Source organism: Erinaceus europaeus, chromosome 4 (assembly GCF_950295315.1).
Source record: "Erinaceus europaeus chromosome 4, mEriEur2.1, whole genome shotgun sequence".
NCBI classification, from domain to species: Eukaryota; Metazoa; Chordata; class Mammalia; order Eulipotyphla; family Erinaceidae; genus Erinaceus; species Erinaceus europaeus.
The window spans coordinates 150,906,468-150,925,917 of record NC_080165.1 but is presented as its reverse complement, the minus strand read 5'-3'; the positions used below and the strand labels follow the sequence as shown (position 1 = coordinate 150,925,917).

General features: G+C 44.3%; 1 protein-coding gene across 1 annotated transcript in view; it reads right to left on the bottom strand.

Annotated features, from left to right (window-relative positions):
• Nucleotides 1-1,891: 1,891 nt before the first annotated feature.
• Nucleotides 1,892-19,450, bottom strand: part of FBXL4 (F-box and leucine rich repeat protein 4) — a 61,235-nt gene continuing 43,676 nt past the window's right edge. Inside the window, exons 6-8 of the mRNA XM_007525697.3 lie at nucleotides 7,992-8,063; nucleotides 5,000-5,312; nucleotides 1,892-2,451 (exon numbers count right to left, since the gene is read on the bottom strand). Coding sequence (XP_007525759.2) covers nucleotides 2,288-2,451; nucleotides 5,000-5,312; nucleotides 7,992-8,063 — 549 coding nt within the window. The 3' untranslated portion in view covers nucleotides 1,892-2,287. The remainder of the gene's footprint in view (nucleotides 2,452-4,999; nucleotides 5,313-7,991; nucleotides 8,064-19,450) is intronic.

Sequence of the window (19,450 nt, the reverse complement as noted above, 5' to 3'; positions counted from 1 at the left end):
TTGAACTAGATTTCATTATTACTTGGTACTGAGTTTTTTTTTTGTTTTTTTTAATCTGAAGAAAAAATAAGCTCAATGAGTATACAGAACACTGAATGGCTTTGGAAGTCAGTACTTCATGCCTGCAAATGAATAGCTGTGGGGCTGGGAGGTGGCACACCTTGTTGAGCACACATTTGAGTCCACAGTGTGTAAGGACCCAGGTTCAATCCCCCGGTCCCCACTTGCAGGGGGAAAGCTTCACCAGGAGTAAAGCAGAAATGTAGGTGTCTCTCGGTCTATCTCCCTCTGTCTCTCTGTTCCTCTCCATTTCTGGCTATCTCTATAAAATAAATAAAGACATGTTTTTATTTTAATATATTTTATTTTATAAAAAAATGAAAGTAGTTGTTTTCACTGTAGGTGGAATTCACTGGATTTATGGAAAAAAGTGACAACACTATTTGAATCACAAAGTAACTTAAACTGTTTTATATACTCTGTGCTATTAAAATGGCTAGAAGAGAAATCTCCATTCTCACCCAGATGCTCCAGATAGCAGGACATAGCATTTTACCCTGTGTGAGACTGACAGTTGTGCTGAACTATACCTTTAATGTTAGTTCGCTATTTAAAATATATGTCTTTTCATAACACCAAATATTTTTTTCTTTAGTTTCTTAGCAGTGAAACTAAGTAAATTTATTATTCAATAAGACAGCATGTGTTTAAGGTGCTAGGGTACAGAAATATACACACAACCCACACATAATTCAGAAGTCTTAAATCTTTCCCTCCACCAAAATTTTAAGGTACCTGCTTAAGTGCTGGAAATTTATTTCACGTAGTACTTTACTTCTTATTCTTGATGAAGCACATATCTGTCGTGCTAGATTAGCTTACAGTAAAATAGACATATCTGAAGAGAAAGAGAAAAAACTACAAGTGTTCAGTTTGAAGATTTGATTTACCAAGTTTAAAATAATTCTTTTTAAATTTTTTTTATTTATAAAAAGGAAACACTGACAAACCTATAGGATAGGAGGGGTACAACTCCACACAATCCCCACCACCAGATCTCCGTATCCCATCCTCTCCCTGATAGCTTTCCTATTCTTTATCCCTCTGGGAGCATGGACCCAGGGTCATTGTGGGATGCAGAAGGTGGAAGGTCTGGTTTCTGTCATTGCTTCCCCACTGAACATGGGTTTTGACAGGTGGGTCCATACTCCCAGCCTGTCTCTCTCTTTCCCTAGTGGGGCAGGGCTCTGGGGAAGCTGAGCTCCAGGACACATTGGTGGGGTTGTCTGTCCAGGGAAGTCTGGTTGGCATCATGTTGGCATGTGGAACCTGGTGGCTGAAAAGAGAGTTAACATACAAAGCCAAACAAATTGTTGACCAATCATGGACCTAAAGGCTGGAGTAGTGCAGACGAAGAGTTGGGGGGCCTTCCATTTTGTAGATAGCTAGTAGGCATATTTTAGTTATATTCCAAAGGGCCTGTGGCTATACTAGTGTTTTGTTTTGTTTGTTTTTCCTGAGCCTGAAATCTTATATGCAGGTGGATCCAAGTTATTGTCTGGGGAGATGATGTCATGGCTGGCAGAAGGACCAGAAAGCTAGATCAGGGAAGAGAGTAGCTCCCAAATATGGGAAAGCTGTATAAATATTGTTGACTGTAAACCCCATCGATTTGATGTGATCTGGGGCCCATATTCAGCTTAGGAGCCTGTGTGACCTCTGCATCCCTGTAGATCTGAGCTCACATTCTGTGGTCATGAGTAGGAATGTTCTAAGCTGCCCCACTTATTAGTAGATGAAAAAATACGCCATTCCAGTTCTCAATGTTGCAAACACCAAGCAAAATATTCATCAGGTCATAAAGCTAATTAATAAGGCATCCATGCAGGTGGTCAGGAAAATCAACTTTATTTTCACATCAATTCCATGATACTTTCTTGCTCAAGTGCTCCTTGAAAGAGCTCTAAGACGTTTCCATATGACTCTCATTAAACAGGGAAATGACCTGTGCATAGCACCGCTGACTAGCACGGGGGAAGTGATAGCAGTCACGCACACATTCTTGAAGAAAACTGCTTCAGTACTTTGTGAAGACATTTTTTTTTTTTTTTTTTACATTCGTAGCTGATTTAATGGACGATTTGACATTCTTCTTTAAAATTTACAAATATCTTAATGGGAGATTAATGTCATAATGCAAACAAAGAAAAAAACAACAACTCAAGCCAACCCCCAGAATAAGACTCTATGAAAGCACATTAATTCTTATCATAGGACGTATTTCAAATCACTGGGTAAAGCTCTTTTTGATGAAAACTTTTGGAAAACTCACATTAAGTTCTTGCACAGCTCTGTTATCGATTTGTGAACAGAAGGACACATCAAGTAGAGAGAGATCTTTACAGGACTCCAGAAGTTTCCTTAAAGATGCTGGGCTCACCATTCTTGTTCCTGTTAAAAAAAAAAAAAAGCACTTTAAATGCAACATTTATAACATTTATAACATTTATATAATGTCTTGAAGAAGAGTCCATTACTATTTATTGTTCAAAATGAAACTGGAAGTTAGCAGTCTTTTAATAATTAAAATATTTTTTAAAAAACTGGAAATATGTTTTATGAAAATATATACAGAAGAGCCACAAAAATAGGCTGGCTGGAGAGCACCAGCTGCTCATATAACCTGGGGAAGCCCAGCACCACAGCACATCGTGGAAGCTCCTGTGCCATTGTCCGTCTGTCTGTCTGTCTCTCGCTTTAATAGTCACAGAAGTCCCGTGTGCATATAAATTCCCCAGCATCGAGGACCAGAACTTCTTCAACACTTTTCACTGTTCCCACCTTCGACTCACTCTTCAGCCTGCCTCTGACCCCATCATGATGACGCGCATGCTTGATGCTAGATTAGCTTGCAGTGAAACAGACATATCTGAAGACAAAGGTGAAAACTACAAGTGTGACAACATGATGACTTTCTTTTTAAATTACTGTTTTTTCTTCCAGTCAGAAGAAGAAGAAAAAGAAGGAGGAGGAGGAGGAGGAGGAGGAGGAGGAGGAGGAGGAGGAGGAGAAGGAGGAGAAGGAGGAGAAGGAGAAGGAGAAGGAGAAGGAGAAGGAGAAGGAGAAGGAGAAGGAGAAGGAGAAGGAGAAGGAGAAGGAGAAGAAGAAGAAGAAGAAGAAGAAGAAGAAGAAGAAAAAAAAAACACTAGTATAGCCACAGGCCCTTTGGAATATAACTAAAATATGCCTACTAGCTATCTACAAAATGGAGGACGCCCCAACTCTTCATCTGCACTATTCCAGCCTTTCGGTTCATGATTAGTCAATAACTTGTTTGGCTTTGTATGTTAACTCTCTTTTCAGCCACCAGGTTCCAGATGCCAGCATGATGCCAACCGCACTCCCCTCGACAGACGACCCCACCAATGTGTCCTGGAGCCCCGCTTCCCCAGAGCCCTGCCCCACTAGGGAAAGAGAGAGACAGGCTGGGAGTGTGGATCCACCTGTCAATGCCCATGTTCAGCGGGGAAGCAATTACAGAAGCCAGACCTTCCACCTTCTGCATCCCACAGTGACCCTGGGTCCATGCTCCCAGAGGGATAAAGAAGAGGGAAGCTATCAGGGGAGGGGAGGGGATATGGAGTTCTGGTGGTGGGAATTGTGACAAGTTGTACCCCTCTTATCCTATGGTTTTCTCAGTGTTTCCTTTTTATAAATAAAAAAATTAATAAAAATAATAATAATAATTTATTTATTTATTTATTGGATAGAGACAGCCAGAAATTGAGAGGGAAAGGGGAGATAGAGAGGGAGAGAGACAGACAGACACCTGCAGCCCTGCTTCACCACTTGTGAAGCTTTCCCTCTGCAGGTGGGGACCAGGGGCTCGAACTTGGGTCCTTGAGCACCGTGACACAAGCGCTCCACCAGGTGCACCACTACCCGGTCCCATAACACGCTTACTTCATGAGCCCACTAAGCACTAATCTCATCCTGGTGGGTCACCGGAGCACGAGTGCTGTGTACGCATACAGAGTGCAAACTGGTGGGTGGTGTGGCCTTGCTAATCGTTGGGAGGAAGTTAAAGTCCAGAGTTTCTGAAGGAAAAGTTACAGCAACCACACAAGACACCAGCCAGAAAGAAGTTTTAATAGAACTGCCTTGGGATCAAAGTCTTCCTGAAACACTAGATTATCAGCGGTGACGATTTCATGATCTTTAAAAAAAAATTTTTTTTATTATCTTTATTTATTTACTGGATAGAGACAGCCAGAAATCAAGAGGGAAGGGGGTGATAGAGAGGGAGAGAGACAGAGAGACACCTGCAGACCTGCTTCACCACTTGCAAAGCTTGCCTCTGCAGGTGGGGACCAGGGGCTTGAACCTGGGTCCTTGTGCGCTATGACATGTGCGCTCAACCACGTGCACCACCACCTGGCCCCCCCATGATATTCCTTATTAAAGAGTTTCACATCTAGAAGTGGTGTGTGTGTGTGTGTGTGTGTGTGTTATTTACTTCATTGTAGAAATGGGTTCACCTATATCAATAGGTCTTAAAGTTCACATAGTTGATTGCTCAACAATTTGTTTGGCTTCGTATGTTAACTCTCTTTTCAGCCACCAGGTTCCAGATGTCATCAGGATGCTGGCCAGGCTTCCCTGGATTGAAGACCCCACCAATGTGTCCTGGAGCCCCGCTTCCCCAGAGACCCACCCCACTAGGGAAAGAGAGAGGCAGACTGGGAGTATGGACCGACCAGTCAACGCCCATGTTCAGCGGGGAAGCAATTACAGAAGCCAGACCTTCCACCTTCTGCATCCCACAATGACCCTGGGTCCATGCTCCCAGAGGGGTAGAGAATGGGAAAGCTATCAGGGGAGGGAGTGGGATATGGAGATTGGGTGGTGGGAATTATACCCCTCCTACCCTATGGTTTTGTTAATTAATTAATCCTTTCTGAAATAAAAAATAGAAAAAGTCCACATGGCGGATCCTCACCTAATATGTCCAGTTGTCGTAATCTGGTACAGTAGCAGGCCAGTTCTTCAATGTCTGCATCGCACACAGATCTGTTGGCCGTAAGAAAGAGTTTTTGCAAGTTTGGGAGCTGGCGAGCCAGCCTGGCGAAACAGCCGGTGCTGCTCTGCAGGGCCGGGCACCAGCCGAGGTCGAGTTCCTGAAGAAGTGGGCACCCAGAGGCCAGCTCCGCCATGCCGTTCTCTGTGATGTTCTTACACCTCCACAGATCCAGAGTGCGGAGCTTTTTGCATTTGGCTCCCATCATGCTGGCTATCACATCATAATCTTCAATCTGGAAGTCAAACCATTCCAATCTTTTACACGTGTTCAGGAAGGCACACTGTTTACAGCCAGTCACCACCACCTCAATCAGCTCCTATCATTTGCTTCCAGGGAAACATACCCTGCTCTTGTCAAGACAGATCTTCCCACTTCCCACTCATCTTACGGAGCTGCTGCGGCTTCATAAAACAGCGAGGGTAATCACGTACTTAAAAATCCACTGAACAGAACCTTAGACAGACGACAACGGAATAAACCCCAGAGCAACCTGAAATCCGCAGTCTCCCGTGAATTCTTTGAGGCTGATGCGTTGCTCTTGTGTACCTCTCTCACTGTGACCTTGCTGCTGCTTTTCAAGGGTGGGGCCTAGTTTCTCTTGTTTTTCACGTGACTACCAATAAACTTTGAGAGGTCAGAGTGCCCTGATAAAAGTGTGTGCTTGGCTGTGTGCTAAGACAGTGCGTGAATTTGCTGGTAGTGCTAAGGAGGACACCAATTTGGGGCTCAGCGAGGTGTTTGGGAACTAAACCTGTAACAGAAAAGTGATGTTGACTATGGTATGTTGATCACCGTTACTGGTGCACCCGTGATTTAGCTCCTGGTCACAGGATAAACCTACACGAAAAATGACTAAGTGCTTCAATCCACAGGCTATATATACACTTTAATAATGTGTCCTCACACAGGCTCTTTGAAAAGGCTCGTCTGATTTTGCTATAATCAGATATGAAAATGGCGCCAAGTCTAAAGGAAACTAAAGAGGAAGTATTTCCAGTGATGACTATACCTTGTCGCTTATTTATTCATATTTTAACTACTATGTGCCAGAACTATTTCAGAATGCTAGGAACAGCACAAAAAGCGCCAGAAAATCCTACTTTGGAGAGAAATACACAGTTGAATAAATGAGTCATATAAAGTCAGACTGGCAGTTGGTGTGAACAGAGCAAGGCAAGGGCCACCGTCAGGGCACTGGGAGCTGAGGGGGGACTGGTGGTCACTGGTGGGAATGTGCCGCATTAAAGGTCGTAAGATAGGGTACAGGGTGGCGAGGAGGGCAGAGTGTGGACACAGACAGTGATGCAGAAGTCAGGCAATTAGACCATGAAGGCACAACATATGGGGGCTGGGTGGTGGTGCACTCAATTAAAAAGACACTGTGCACAGCTCAAGGACCCAGGTTCCAGCCCCCGGCTCCCCGCCTGCAGGGGAGTCACTTCACAGGCGGTGAAGCAGGTCTGCAGGTGTCTGTCTTTCTCTCCCCCTCTCTGTCTTCCCCTCCTCTCTCCATTTCTCTGTCTTATCCAATAAATAAAGGAAAAACAAAATTGGCCACCAGGAGCAGTGGGCAAATAAAAGTCTGCTTTTCTATGTAACACACTATGAAAATCAACGGGGGTTCTGAAACAAATATTGTTAACATTAAAACAAAAGTGTTGAGTGAAATAAGTCAGAAACTGAAGGATGAATATGGGATGATCTCACTCTCAGGCCGGAGTTGAAAAACAAGATTAGAAAAGAAAACACAAGTCGAACCTGAAATGGAATTGGAGTATTACACCAAAGTAAAAGACTCTGGGGTGGGTGGGGAGAATACAGGTCCATGAAAGATGATGAATGACATAGTGGGGTTGTATTGTTAAATGGGAATCTGGGGAATGTTATGCATGTACAAACTATTGCATTTACTGTTGAATGTAAAACATTAATTCCCCAATAAAGAAATAAATTATTAAAAAAATTATAAAAAAAAAGTGTGTCTGACTAATGTCTGGAAGGTGTCTTCTACCGGTAAGATATATATATACAGAAAACATATTTTGATAGAGGGTAAGAAAGTGAGACAGAGAGGAAGGAGACACAGGCACCACCACTCCGCCAATCGTGAAGCTTCACCCCCGCGGGCAGCTCTGGGATCAAAGCCGCCGTCCTTTCACGGTGACACTGTGACACGTGTGCTGTATCTGGGCTCCAGGCGTCTAGTCATCTTATCCAGTAAAGGTGGTAAATCAGAAAAAGAAACAAAACAAACCTACCTGCTATCATTAATACTTCCAGAAAATAATCTTGGAACTTAAAAGTTGAAATTATTTATGAAAATTTTACTGAACTACTGGCAGTTGGGTGTGAGATCCTACTTTGTCAAATAAAAAAAAGTGAGTGCACATGTTATAATGTTCAAGGGCCCCTGTTCAAGCCCTGGCCCAAACCTACAGGGAGAAAGCTTCACAAACGGTGAAGTAGTGATATAGCTTTCTCTCTCTCTCTCTCTCTCTCTCTCTCTCTCTCTCTCTCTCTCCCTCTCTCTCTCCCCCTCTCTCCCTCCCTCTCTCTCTCCCCCTCTCTCCTTCCTTCTCCCTCCCTCTCCCTCTCTCTCTCTCTATATATATATATATATATATATATATCTTCCCCATCCATATTAAAAAGTCAGAGCCATGTCTGTATGACATCTGGTTTGAAGCAGAGCCAGATTCCACCATACTAGACTTCTTTTCCTTGTTCTCACAGATAATGTCACACCTATTCTCCAACTGGAAAGAAAAGAAGATTGAGAATGGGGTACAGAGTGGCTCATCATCATGAATCTGAAACGCTGTGGGTGGGGTGAGTCAGGATAAAACACACCCAGGGGAAGAAGAGGGAGAGAACAATCAGCCCAGTATAAAAGGACTTTTCGAATACTTACCATTCTACAGCTCCCCAAACTGAGGTGTTGAAGCTCTGAACAGAAGTTCAAAATGCTGAGCAGTGCTGTTTGCTGCCATCAGGGACCACATCAGAGGCAGATATGGAGAGCGGAGCAGAGAGAAGAGGTCAATTAGACATTAAAGGCTGTCACTGCTTTTCCTGAAACGGAGCTCAAAACCCAGGTTACCGACACCGCAGACGCCACTTAATGAGTCCCCAGGCGCTCACGCCATTGATTGGCTTGGAGTTGAGGTGATCATTACCAGGCTCTGTGTTAAGTCTGCACTCTGCATGGGGTCTGCTTGCCCGAAAGACACCTATATTCCCTGTGGCCTCAGGATCCATTCCCCAAAGGTGAGTGATTTGAAAAAACTGGTTAGAATGGAATAGGACAAGTGAAGCCACCCCTCCCATCAAACATTTTAAAAAAGAAACAAGTCAGTCACGGAGGGCTGGTGACAGCGGCAGTGGTGGCTCTGACATTAACTGATCAGCTGCAGCTGAGGGAGCTGCCAATAGTCGCCCTGAATCAGGACGGCACCGGTGACTTTAATGCCAGAGCTCTCTGCTGACAAGAGCTCCGACAACCATTGAGCACCTGTCACTGGCATTGTGCTGACTGAAACATACAGAGTGAGCACTTTCTAGTCGTGTTCCTGCCATTTACGCCCGGCTATCCTGGGCAGTGAACAGGGTCTCACCACTGAAGACACCCAGAGCTGTGCTGGACACCTCCAGACATATACCCGGTGCTTCAAATAGCTCGGATTTGCCAAGATGGCATACTTGCTATGGAAAATTGTAAAAAGACAGACACTGAGAAGCAATCAAGTTTCTGGTTGTACCTCTCTAAATTAAGAACTGGACCTACTCAAATTCTGTGGTGAAATCGCTCTCAAAACATCTGAACTAAATATCTAGCAAACATAAGATGCTATTGTGCCACCTGTGTTTAATCTGTTTCAAGTGGAGATGAAGTAAAGAATATGCTAGTGACAGAAAATACAAACAAACTGTCCAGATTCCATACACAGTCTCACTGGGAAAATAAAAGGGTAGTTGTTGGTAAGATAAACTCATGGCAGAATTAGAAATAGTTATAGTAAGCTCTAGTCTATTGATAAAATTAATCGCTACATTACTTGGGCACTTCTTTAAATTTAAGCAAAAATTAGTTTATAGGGGAGTTGGGTGGTAACGCAGTGAGTTAAGCACATGTGATATGAAGCGCAAGGACCGGCATTAGGATCCCAGTTCGAGCCCCCGGCTCCCCACCTGCAGGGGAGTCGCTTCACAGGCGGTGAAGCAGGTCTGCAGGTGTCTGTCTTTCTCTCCCCTTCTCTGTCTTCCCCTCCTCTCTCCATTTCTCTCTGTCCTATCCAACAATGACGACATCAATAACAACAACAATACTAACTACAACAATAAAACAACAAGAGAAACAAAAGGGAAAATAAAATAAATATAAAAAATTGTTCAAAAATTAATTTATATTGACCTTATGCTTAATGCTCAACACAATCTGTAATATTTAAGGTGATTCCACCTACTTCTTATGCTACTATTAGAAGGGACTAGAAGGGAAGTTGAAGTCAATCTTTAAATTCTCTATATTATTTAGTTTATAATAGGTAGAAGGTAATGTCAGACTTACTTCCCTAAAGCACCAAATCATTAAAATTAAGTTCTCACTTTCCCAGGAATAGGTGAGGAAATAGCACAATGACTGTTTAAGAGACTTTCAAGCCTAAAGACCTGAGGTCCCAGGTTCTTTTTTTAATTTAATTTAATTTTATTTATTTATTTTCCCTTTCGTTGCCCTTGTTTTTTTGTTGTAGCAGTTGTTGTTACTGATGTCGTTGTTGTTGGATAGGACAGAGAGAAATGGAGAGAGGAGGGGAAGACAGAGAGGGGGAGAGAAAGACAGACACCTGCAGACCTGCTTCACCGCCTGTGAAGCGACTTCCCTGCAGGTGGGGAGCCGGGGGCTCGAACCAGGGTCCTTACTCGGGTCCTTGCGCTTTGTGCCACTTGCGCTCAACCTGCTGCGCTACCGCCCGACTCCCGGGGTCCCAGGTTCTATCCTCTGCACCGCTGTCGCTGAGGGGAGTAGAGCTCCTTAGTACGTGTGAGCCATACCAGCCCTCCTGCTGTCATGTCTACTCCTCACAGCAATTTCACCTTCCCGTTCACTCGTTCAGCACATTCTTACGGGAAGCCTACTGTTTGCTAGGCACTTGGAACATGCCAGATAGTCAGAGCAGAGAGTAACCTACAAGGTTGTTATCACTGTTCTCCTTTATAGATAAGAACCCAAGTTGTCCAAAGTCGACTTTCTGTACGTCTTCCATCATTCTGTGTATTTTCCTTTTAATCTTTAAATTTAGTCACATTCAAAATTTTAAGATGAAGTTCTCTAAATGCCACAGGTGTTTTTTTCATTATTATCTTTACTGACTGGATAGCAACAGGCAGAAGCTGAGGAGGGAGGGGTGATAGAGAGGGAGAGAGACAGAGACACCTGCAGCCCTGCTTCACCACTCGCAAAGCTTTCCCCCTGCAGGTGGGGACTGGGGGCTTGAACCTGGGTCCTTGTGCACTGTGACATATGCGCTCCACCAGGTGCACCACCACCCGGTTCCAGATGAAGTTACTTTATGCCATCAAACGATGACCGCATGCAGCTCTTTATTGTGCCAACAGTAACGCACTGTGATGGTGCCTTCTAACAGGCGCTGTGGAGGGTCATTTCCAGTGACTCTTGTTACTGAAGACGTAACACACCTCTGCCAGATGACTCAGATGAAATGATCTCACTTAGATGATGGAGATGGTGGGTAAAGGGAGAATCAGGATGGTGTCGGAGAAGGTGCCCTGAGAAGCACAGTGATGCACCCGAGAGAAATAAGAGGCTGGGGGCAACGCAGGCGCAAGCAAGCAGCGCTCAAGTCCCGCAGTTTCTGCGGCAGTTTCCAGGGAGCTGGGAAGTTCGGGGGCAGCTCAGTTCAGAGAATGCACCTCGCCCTCAGTCCAGCTAGCCCACTGCCTCCCAGGGCATCCTGACGACGTTCCTCCAAAACGGCCAGTATTCCTAGTTCAAGCGGGGCTAGGAATGCTTAGGCGAAGAAGAAGAAGGAGAAGGAGAAGGAGAAGGAGAAGGAGAAGGAGAAGGAGAAGGAGAAGGAGAAGGAGAAGGAGAAGGAGAAGAAGAAGAAGAAGAAGACACAAAGAAACTGACTCTTGACTTCCAGGTATCAAAGGACTCGATCCTGGAAAGAGCAGAGCAGGTCAGAGCAGGTTTGGGCGGGACATGGCGGGACGGAGCTAAATACAGCCCAGGCGCAGGTTTCCGCTAGTAAAGTTTCACTGCGACAGTCACGCTTGTCTGCTGGCTGTACTGTCTCTGCCCCTTTTCCTGCTTCCACAATATGGCGACACAGCTGTGACAGGGACCCAACAACTGGCAAGACTACACGATTTACTTGGTCCTCCATAGAATCTCGTCGAATCATACTTAGTCACCCCACCACAGAGTCCTGTGCCCCTTCTGCAGGCCCAGGGCAAAGCTGCAGTACCGCCAGGGACATAGAGGAAGGGGTGGCAAAGCTCTGGGGTTCCCAGTCCAATTTCCAGCAACAACACAGAAGCCAGAATTTAGCGATTTAGTAAAAACCAACTAAGTGACATTATTGAGCATGTGAATAAAGGTGTCAACAGGGACCGGCCGGGCTGGGGGTCAGGTGGGGACGCACCTGGATGAGCGTCACATTATGGTGCAAAGGGTTCAAGCCCCGGCTCTCCACCTGCAGAGGCAAAGCTTCACAAGTGAAGCAGGGCTGCAGGCGTCTCTCTGTCTCTCTCTACCTTTCCCTCCTCCCCTCTCAAGTTCTCCCTGTTTCTATCTAATAGTTAATAAATAAATAAATGTGACCAGATGGTGGCGTGTGCAGGTCACCACACATAAAGATCAGGGTTCAAGTCCCTAGTCCCCACCTGCATGGGACAATCTTCACAAGTGCTGCATGTATGCCTCTTTCTCTCCCTTCTCTCTTTCTGGTTCTGTCATAAATATAAACAAAACACCAGGAGGTTCACTTCCTAACAAAGTCCCAAAACCTAGATATAGACCAGATCTCATGAGACAGGGCATATGTTCACATGTATCCCTAAATTAGGGCAAAATATACACCGGAAAGCAGAAGTACACAATAGTCTGCAGCAAGCAAGTAGAAAGACCAAAAAAGACGTCATAAAGTTCATAATGAAATAGTATCTACTTAGACTTAGATACCCTCCTCACCTACTTCCTATTATACTTCCCTCGGTCACTCTGAAGCTAACCTTAGCAAAGCAAAAACTGCAAAAGCTGAGTAAGGGCAAGAGACTGGCAGACTTTAACGATGACTCTTTAGTCACTATCAGGTCACCTCATCAGCTGGGGCCTTAGTTGGGGAGTCCTGAGATTCCCACACAGACATGATGGGACTAGACCTCGAATAAATCCCTCTCTCCACTGTTACTGGTCATTTCTATCAGGAACAACACAATAGACCCCTTTGTGGGCCCCCATAGGACCTTGCCCTCAACTTGGATCAACAAGGGTAGAGAATGTTCCATCTCCAAAGGGAGGCTGGACAACATGCTCTATGCTATACCTGAGGAAGATGGGTCCTGATATTGGGGCAGCTTGGAACGTTCCTACTCATGACCACAGAATGTGAGCTCAGATCTACAGGGATGCAGAGGTCACATAGGCTCCTAAGCAGAATATGGTCCCCAGATCACATCAAGTTGATGGGGTTTACAGTCAACAATATTTATACCCCTTTCCCATATTAGGGAGCTACTCTCTTCCCTGATCCAGCTTTCTGGTCCTTCTTCTAATCATGACATCATCTCCCCAGATAATAACTTGGATCCACCTACATATCAGATGTCAGGCTCAGGGGAAAAAAAAAAAAAAAAACTAGTAATGCCACAGGCCCTTTGGAATATAACTAAAATATGCCTACTAGCTATCTACAGAATGGAGACCACCCCCCCAACTCTTCATCTGCACTATTCCAGCCCTTAGGTCCATGATTGCTCAACAATTTGTTTGGCTTTGTATGTTAACTCTCTTTTCAGCCACCAGGTTCCAGATGCCAGCATGATGCCGGCCAGACTTCCCTGGACAGACGACCCCACCAATGTGTCCTGGAGCTCTACTTCCCCAGAGCCCTGCCCCACTAGGGAAAGAGAGAGACAGGCTGGGAGTATGGATCCACCTGTCAACGCCCGTGTTCAGCAGGGAAGCAATTACAGAAGCCAGACCTTCCACCTTCTGCATCCCACAATGACCCTGGGTCCATACTCCCAGAGGGATAAAGAACAGGAAAGCTGTCAGGGGAGGGGATGGGATACGGAGTTCTGGTGGTGGGAATTGTGTGGAGTTGTACGCCTCTTATCCTATGGGTTTGTCAATGTTTCCTTCTTATAAGTAAATAAATAAACAAATAAAATACAAACAAAACAAAAAAGGAAAAAATGGCCAACAAGAGAGGGGGAGTCACTAGGCAAGTACTGAATCCTAGCAATAACCCCAAACAACACTGGTGACAAGAAAGAAAAAAACCCAAGAAATAAAATATAAAAATTTGACGGGCTTATTAAAGATTTAAAATCTCTCTCATGTCCCCAACTACACAAACTGTTCTAGTTAGCTTTATAAAACTCATTCAGTAAAAGTTTAAAAGTCATTCAATAAAATTAAAGTACAATTTAAATAGTCAGCAACTTTTATCAAGGCGGCAGACTCATTTTCAAATGGGTGTGTCATTTTTAAACAAAGGACAATCTTATTTAAATCCCTATGAAAAGGAATTCACTAAAAGGGTTCTGATTCATGCTAATTTCTTCTACAGAATTATCAAAACATATCCTAGGTGAATGCTGACATCTGGTAATAGATTATATGTTCATACAGAATGAACTCTGGTATTCTACCTAAGAGCTATCAACTACACACTGTTCATCAGCTTCCAACCCCATGGCTACCTTTTAAGTTAGAGAGAACTGCTATCAATGCTTCTGTTTGTTACAAGGGCATTTCCTAAATGGCAACAGACCTATTTATTGGAGGCTTTCTGAGACATGCTTCACATAAACTTTCTAACCTCCCCTCCTCGAGACTTCTAAAGAGCTAATCACAAACAGTGGGTACGATAACTATTATTTATTCTGCTCACAAATAACTCTTAGATATCACAGAGTTCTGACTGAGTAGAAGTCACGCCCGCCTTGCCACTCAGAAGATGAACAGACACACACTATTACTACAGTCACAGCTTTGCAGCTGTTGTAACTTTTTACTCATCTAAATATAACTGTTGCTTGTCTCCAGGTCAGAATAAAGCCCTTCACTGTAACACTCTTAGTATTAGAAGGTAAGACTCTACACCAGTATTCTTGCCCTCCCGCCTGGTTCCTAGGGTGTATGCTAGGGGAGCATGTAGCAGATTTATAGGCTAGTGTAGCTACTGGCTAGCAATATCACCCACGAATAAAAGTACAGACCAGAACAAGTCCTACAAGTAATGAGACAGGACTTAATGAAAGTGGACACGTGCATGAGTATTAGCACTGTGCATCTGTGCAACGACCACTACCAAGGAAACCGCAGTGACACAATCATGTAATTGTTGCCGTTTAAAATAGGCATACAAGGGCAACCCAGGAAATGGTACAACAGATAAAACACTAGAAGTGTCTTGGGGCCGGGGGCTGGCGCACTTATCAGACCAGACCTGCTACAGTGCACGGGGTGGGGCTGGGGGGGGGTCAAGTGCCAGGCCCCCACCTGCAGGACAGAAGCTTCAGGAGTGGTAAGGCAGTGTTGTAGGAATCTCTCTCCCTCCTTCTCTACCTGCCCTTTCTCACTCAAGTCTTTGTCTCCATGATAAATAAATATTTACTTTAAAAAATATCTATTTTTATTGGATAGAGACAGAGAAAGTGAGAGGGGAGGAGGAGAAAGAGAGGGAAAGAGGCAGAGAGACACCTGCAGCCCTGCTTCACCACTCATGAAGCTTTCCCCCTGCAGGTGGGGACCGGGGGCTTGAGCCTGGGTCCTTGAGCCCTGCAGTGTGTGTGTGTGTGTGTGTGTGTGTGTGTGTGTATATGTTTAACCAGGTGTGCCATTGCCTGGTTATATATATATATATATATATATATATATATATATATATATATATATATATATATTACTGGACTCTCAAGCATGAGGCCCCAAGTTTGAGTTCCAGCATCACGTGCCAGAATAGTTCTCTCTCTAAAAAACTAATTAAATATACAAGACGTCCTTAATTTTATCTTAGTGTTCCAAAATGAATAGATTTAGGGAAAGAGAAATGTTTAAAGTACTCACTAAAAGTCAACTATACATAGAAATAAGTAATCACCACCACAAGGTATTTAAATTCAATTACTTGGGAATCGGGCGGTAGCGCAGTGGGTTAAGCACATGCGGTGCGAAGCACAGGGACCGGTGTAAGGATCCCGGTTCGAGCCCCCGGCTCCCCACCTGCAGGGGCGTCGCTTTACAGGCGGTGAAGCAGGTCTGCAGGTGTCTGTCTTTCTCTCCCCCTCCCTGTCTGTCTTCCCCTCCTCTCTCCATTTCCCTCTGTCCTACCTAACAACGACGCATTAACTCCACGTAAGAACAGAAGCCATCTCTCACATGCCTCTGTGTTATAAGGTATGTCATCTAGTCAAACCCGTCGGAAGCAGAATCCACGGTAAGTAATTGGTGGTCAGCTGCTGCCAGCCCGCATGCTCTCTTGTTCCTGATTTGTAAGTGGCTGTGTGTTGAGGGCGAGGTCATCTCTCTCATTGGTATAGTACAGTCTGGGTTTGTTACTATGCTGGTTCTAGCAAAAGCACAGCTCTCTCTGCTTCTACTTACCACCACATAGTGATGTGGTCTTTGGATCTAGTGAGAAAGGGGTAAGCAGGTCATCCTATGTATGTGTCAGAAAGAAAAGACACGTCACGGAATCAAATCATGTTTGTTTGTGTTTTTGCCTCCAGGGTTATGGAGCTCGGTGCCTGCACTATGAATCCACTGCTCCTGGAGGCTATTTTCCTAATTTTTGCTGCCCTTGTTGTTATTATTATTGTTGTTGTTGGATAGGACAGAGAGACATGGAGAGGGGAAGACAGAGAGGGGGAGAGAAAGACAGACACCTGCAGACCTGCTTCACCACCTGCGAAGTGACTCCCCTGCAGGTGGGGAGCCGGGGGCTCGAACTGGGATCCGTACGCCGGTTGGTCCTTGCGCTCCGCACCACGTGCGCTTATCCCGCTGTGCTGCCTCTCGCCCCCAAATCATGTACTTTTCAAGGCAGTTAAGGATCTTTTGTAGGAAAGACCAGACATTTAGATCAAAAGACAAGGAGCTGAGCTTTCTTCTTTTCTATTCTTTTTTACTGAACAAGTTGGCTCAGAAAAAAGAACATAGGAGGGGTGTGCCGATATCCAACTAAAGCAAAGATCAGCTACTTTTCCTGTGTCCTTGTTCATGGAGAGGAAGGCAGTGGGGCCCTGGAGACTGCCATTCTGGCCTAGTCGGTTAAGCGAGCCGTTGTTGCACCCTTCTTAAGGATAACCGTCAAATACTAGTTCCCCACAATAGCTATAATCAGTTTTTCACGTCTTCAGATTCTTTCAATTTATGCCCTCTCATTCTTGAAGTGAGGCCATCAAAACTGCATGCAGGTGTTCCATTTATAACTTCAGCTTTTAAAAAATACTTTTGGTTTCCTTGCCTGCTGCTAAGAAACAGAAAGGCTTCCTTGCTGAGCGGCCTCACCCCCTCCCCACAAGAAAATAAAGGTAAAGCAACATAACTGAACTTCTCCGGTCAAAACTAAGTTGTAGGTATTCTGAAATATACACATATATGTATAACGCTTCTTAACTGAATTATAAATTGGCTAGGAGTTAGTATCGTATTTCTTCTAAGAGAGAGCTGGACCCCAGCGGTTACGTCTCTCGCTGTACATTACACAGCAGGAGGAAGAGGAGAGGCCAGGGCTGGTCGCAGGCTTTCAGATATGAAAATCTAAATATCGAACTGTGGATTAAGAATTATTATTGGCCCATAGCAATTCATTTAGTGGTTTGCAATGAGCATTTCTGAGTTAAATTTGATAAAACAGAATAAGCTATCAGATTTCACATATAAACATGGTATTATTGCACGAAGCTTATTTCTGTTTTGTATGGCCAACGGGTCCCAAAAGACTTTAAAGCTGTTGCTCTGAGATCTATACCTGTTAAAAGTAGAAGAAGGGCAGTCAGGCGGTGGCACAGTGGGTTAAGTGCAGGTGGCGCAAAGCACAAGGACCGGTGTAAGGATCCTGGTTCAAGCCCCCGGCTCCCCACCTGCAGGAGAGTCGCTTCACAGGCGGTGAAGCAGGTCTGCAGGTATCTGTCCTTCTCTCCCCCTCTCTGCCTTCCCCTCCTCTCTCCATTTCTCTCTGTCCTATCCAACAACGATGGCATCAACAGCAACAATAATAATCACAGCAATAAAACAAGGGCAACAAAAGGGAATAAATAAATAAATAAAAATTTGGCATGCATCATCTCAACAAAGAATTGAAGAGAGGGCCGGGTGGTGGTGCACCTGGTTAGCGCATGTATTACAGTGCACAAGGACCCGGGTTCAAGCCCCCAGTCCTCACCTGTAGGGGAAAACTTTACAAGTGGTGAAGCAGGACTGCAGGTCTCTCTCTCTCTATCACCCCCTCCCTCCTGATTTCTGGCTGTCTCTATCCAATAAATAAAGATAATAATAAATAAAACATGAAAATAAGAAGAATTGAAGAGAGAACACAATTTTCAGGAATTAAAAAAAGAGTAGAAGAAAAAAAAAAACAGGCTCAAGCTTCTAATACAGCAAACTTTGCATTCCGTGTTCTTACATCTTTTACAGTTTTTAAATGTATTTTGTTCTTGAGGTAGCCCTTGTTTACAAGACTACAGATGTTTTAATACAATGTCACGTATCTTCCAAACGCTACCATCCCACTCCCAGCACTGAAGAACGAACGTCCTCCCCTCAAACCACACCTCACACCCTTTACCCTTGCAGCCTGCCCTGCCCACTGTCCCTGCCGCCTTTAGCAACCTCAGCTCCGCAGCTCAAAGCCAAAGGTCTGCCTTCATTTGACTTTGCTGGTTCCCCTGACTTTGTTTCTGTATTTACTCATATGGGGGAGAGTCATATCATATATGTCTGTTGAGGGTTGTTGTTTTTTTTTTTTTTGCATAGCCAGTTTACTGATGATGGATTTATCTATCTGGTCTTTATTTGGCAAGGGCTTCATTGCTCCTTCAAACCCAAGTGGTGACTCAGCTGAGTAGCAGGCTGTTGGATCTGAGTTTTTCCATTCAAGACTTTGAATCTACCCTGCCAGTCCTCTGAGTTTCTGCTAAGAAATCAGCTGAGAATATTAGAGAGATTTCTCTCTGGGTCACTCTGCTCCCCTCTTGCTGTTTTTAGAAGTCTCTCTTTTTCTTTGACCTTTATCGCTTTAATTGCTGTATGTCTTGGTTAATTTTTATTAATTTTATTTAGATTAATTTTATTTAGAACTCTTAGTAATTTTTTAGTCTGTGAGTCTTTTTCCTCAGTTCATGGAAATTCTTGGCTTCTACTTTCTCTAAAATGAATTATCCCTCTTCTTTTTTATTTTTTTTTACTTATTTTCCCTTTAATTGCCCTTTTTTATTGGTGTGATTATTATTATTGTTGTTGTTGTTGTTGCTGGACAGGACAGAGAGAAATGGAGAGGGGAGGGGAAGACAGAGAGGGGGAGAGAAAGACAGACACCTGCAGACCTGCTTCACCGCCCGGGAAGCGACTCCCCTGCAGGTGGGGAGCTGGGGGCTTGAACCGGGATCCTGACGCTGAACCAGCAGTACTACCACTCGACTCCAGAATTGTCCCTCTTCTGACACTACTGTGAATGAAGTGACTACTGTTCCTCCCGGTGTCGCTCATCGTTTCATTGTGTCCTTGGCACTTGCTTCCTTTCCTGGATTTCGTTTTTGCTGATTTCTTCTTCATCTCCCAGCTCCTCACTTCAGCCTTTGGTTTCTGTCTTTTTTTTTTTAATTTCTTTATTGGGGGATTCATGTTTTACGTTCAACAGTAAATACGATAGCTTGTACATGCGTAACATCCCCCAGTTTCCCATTTAACAGTGCAACCCGGCCTCTGTCGGCTTCTGTCTTTCTGACGGTGGCCTTTCCTACCATGCTTTCTGCGGCAAGCTTAGCGGCGGCACTAAGGTTACCATCACTACTTTATCGCATTCTTGTCATGCTTTCTCTCATACTTTCTGTGATTTTGATGAAGTTTTCCTCCATTAAACTAATTTTGTTTTACGTCCTTAACATTATAGCTTTGAT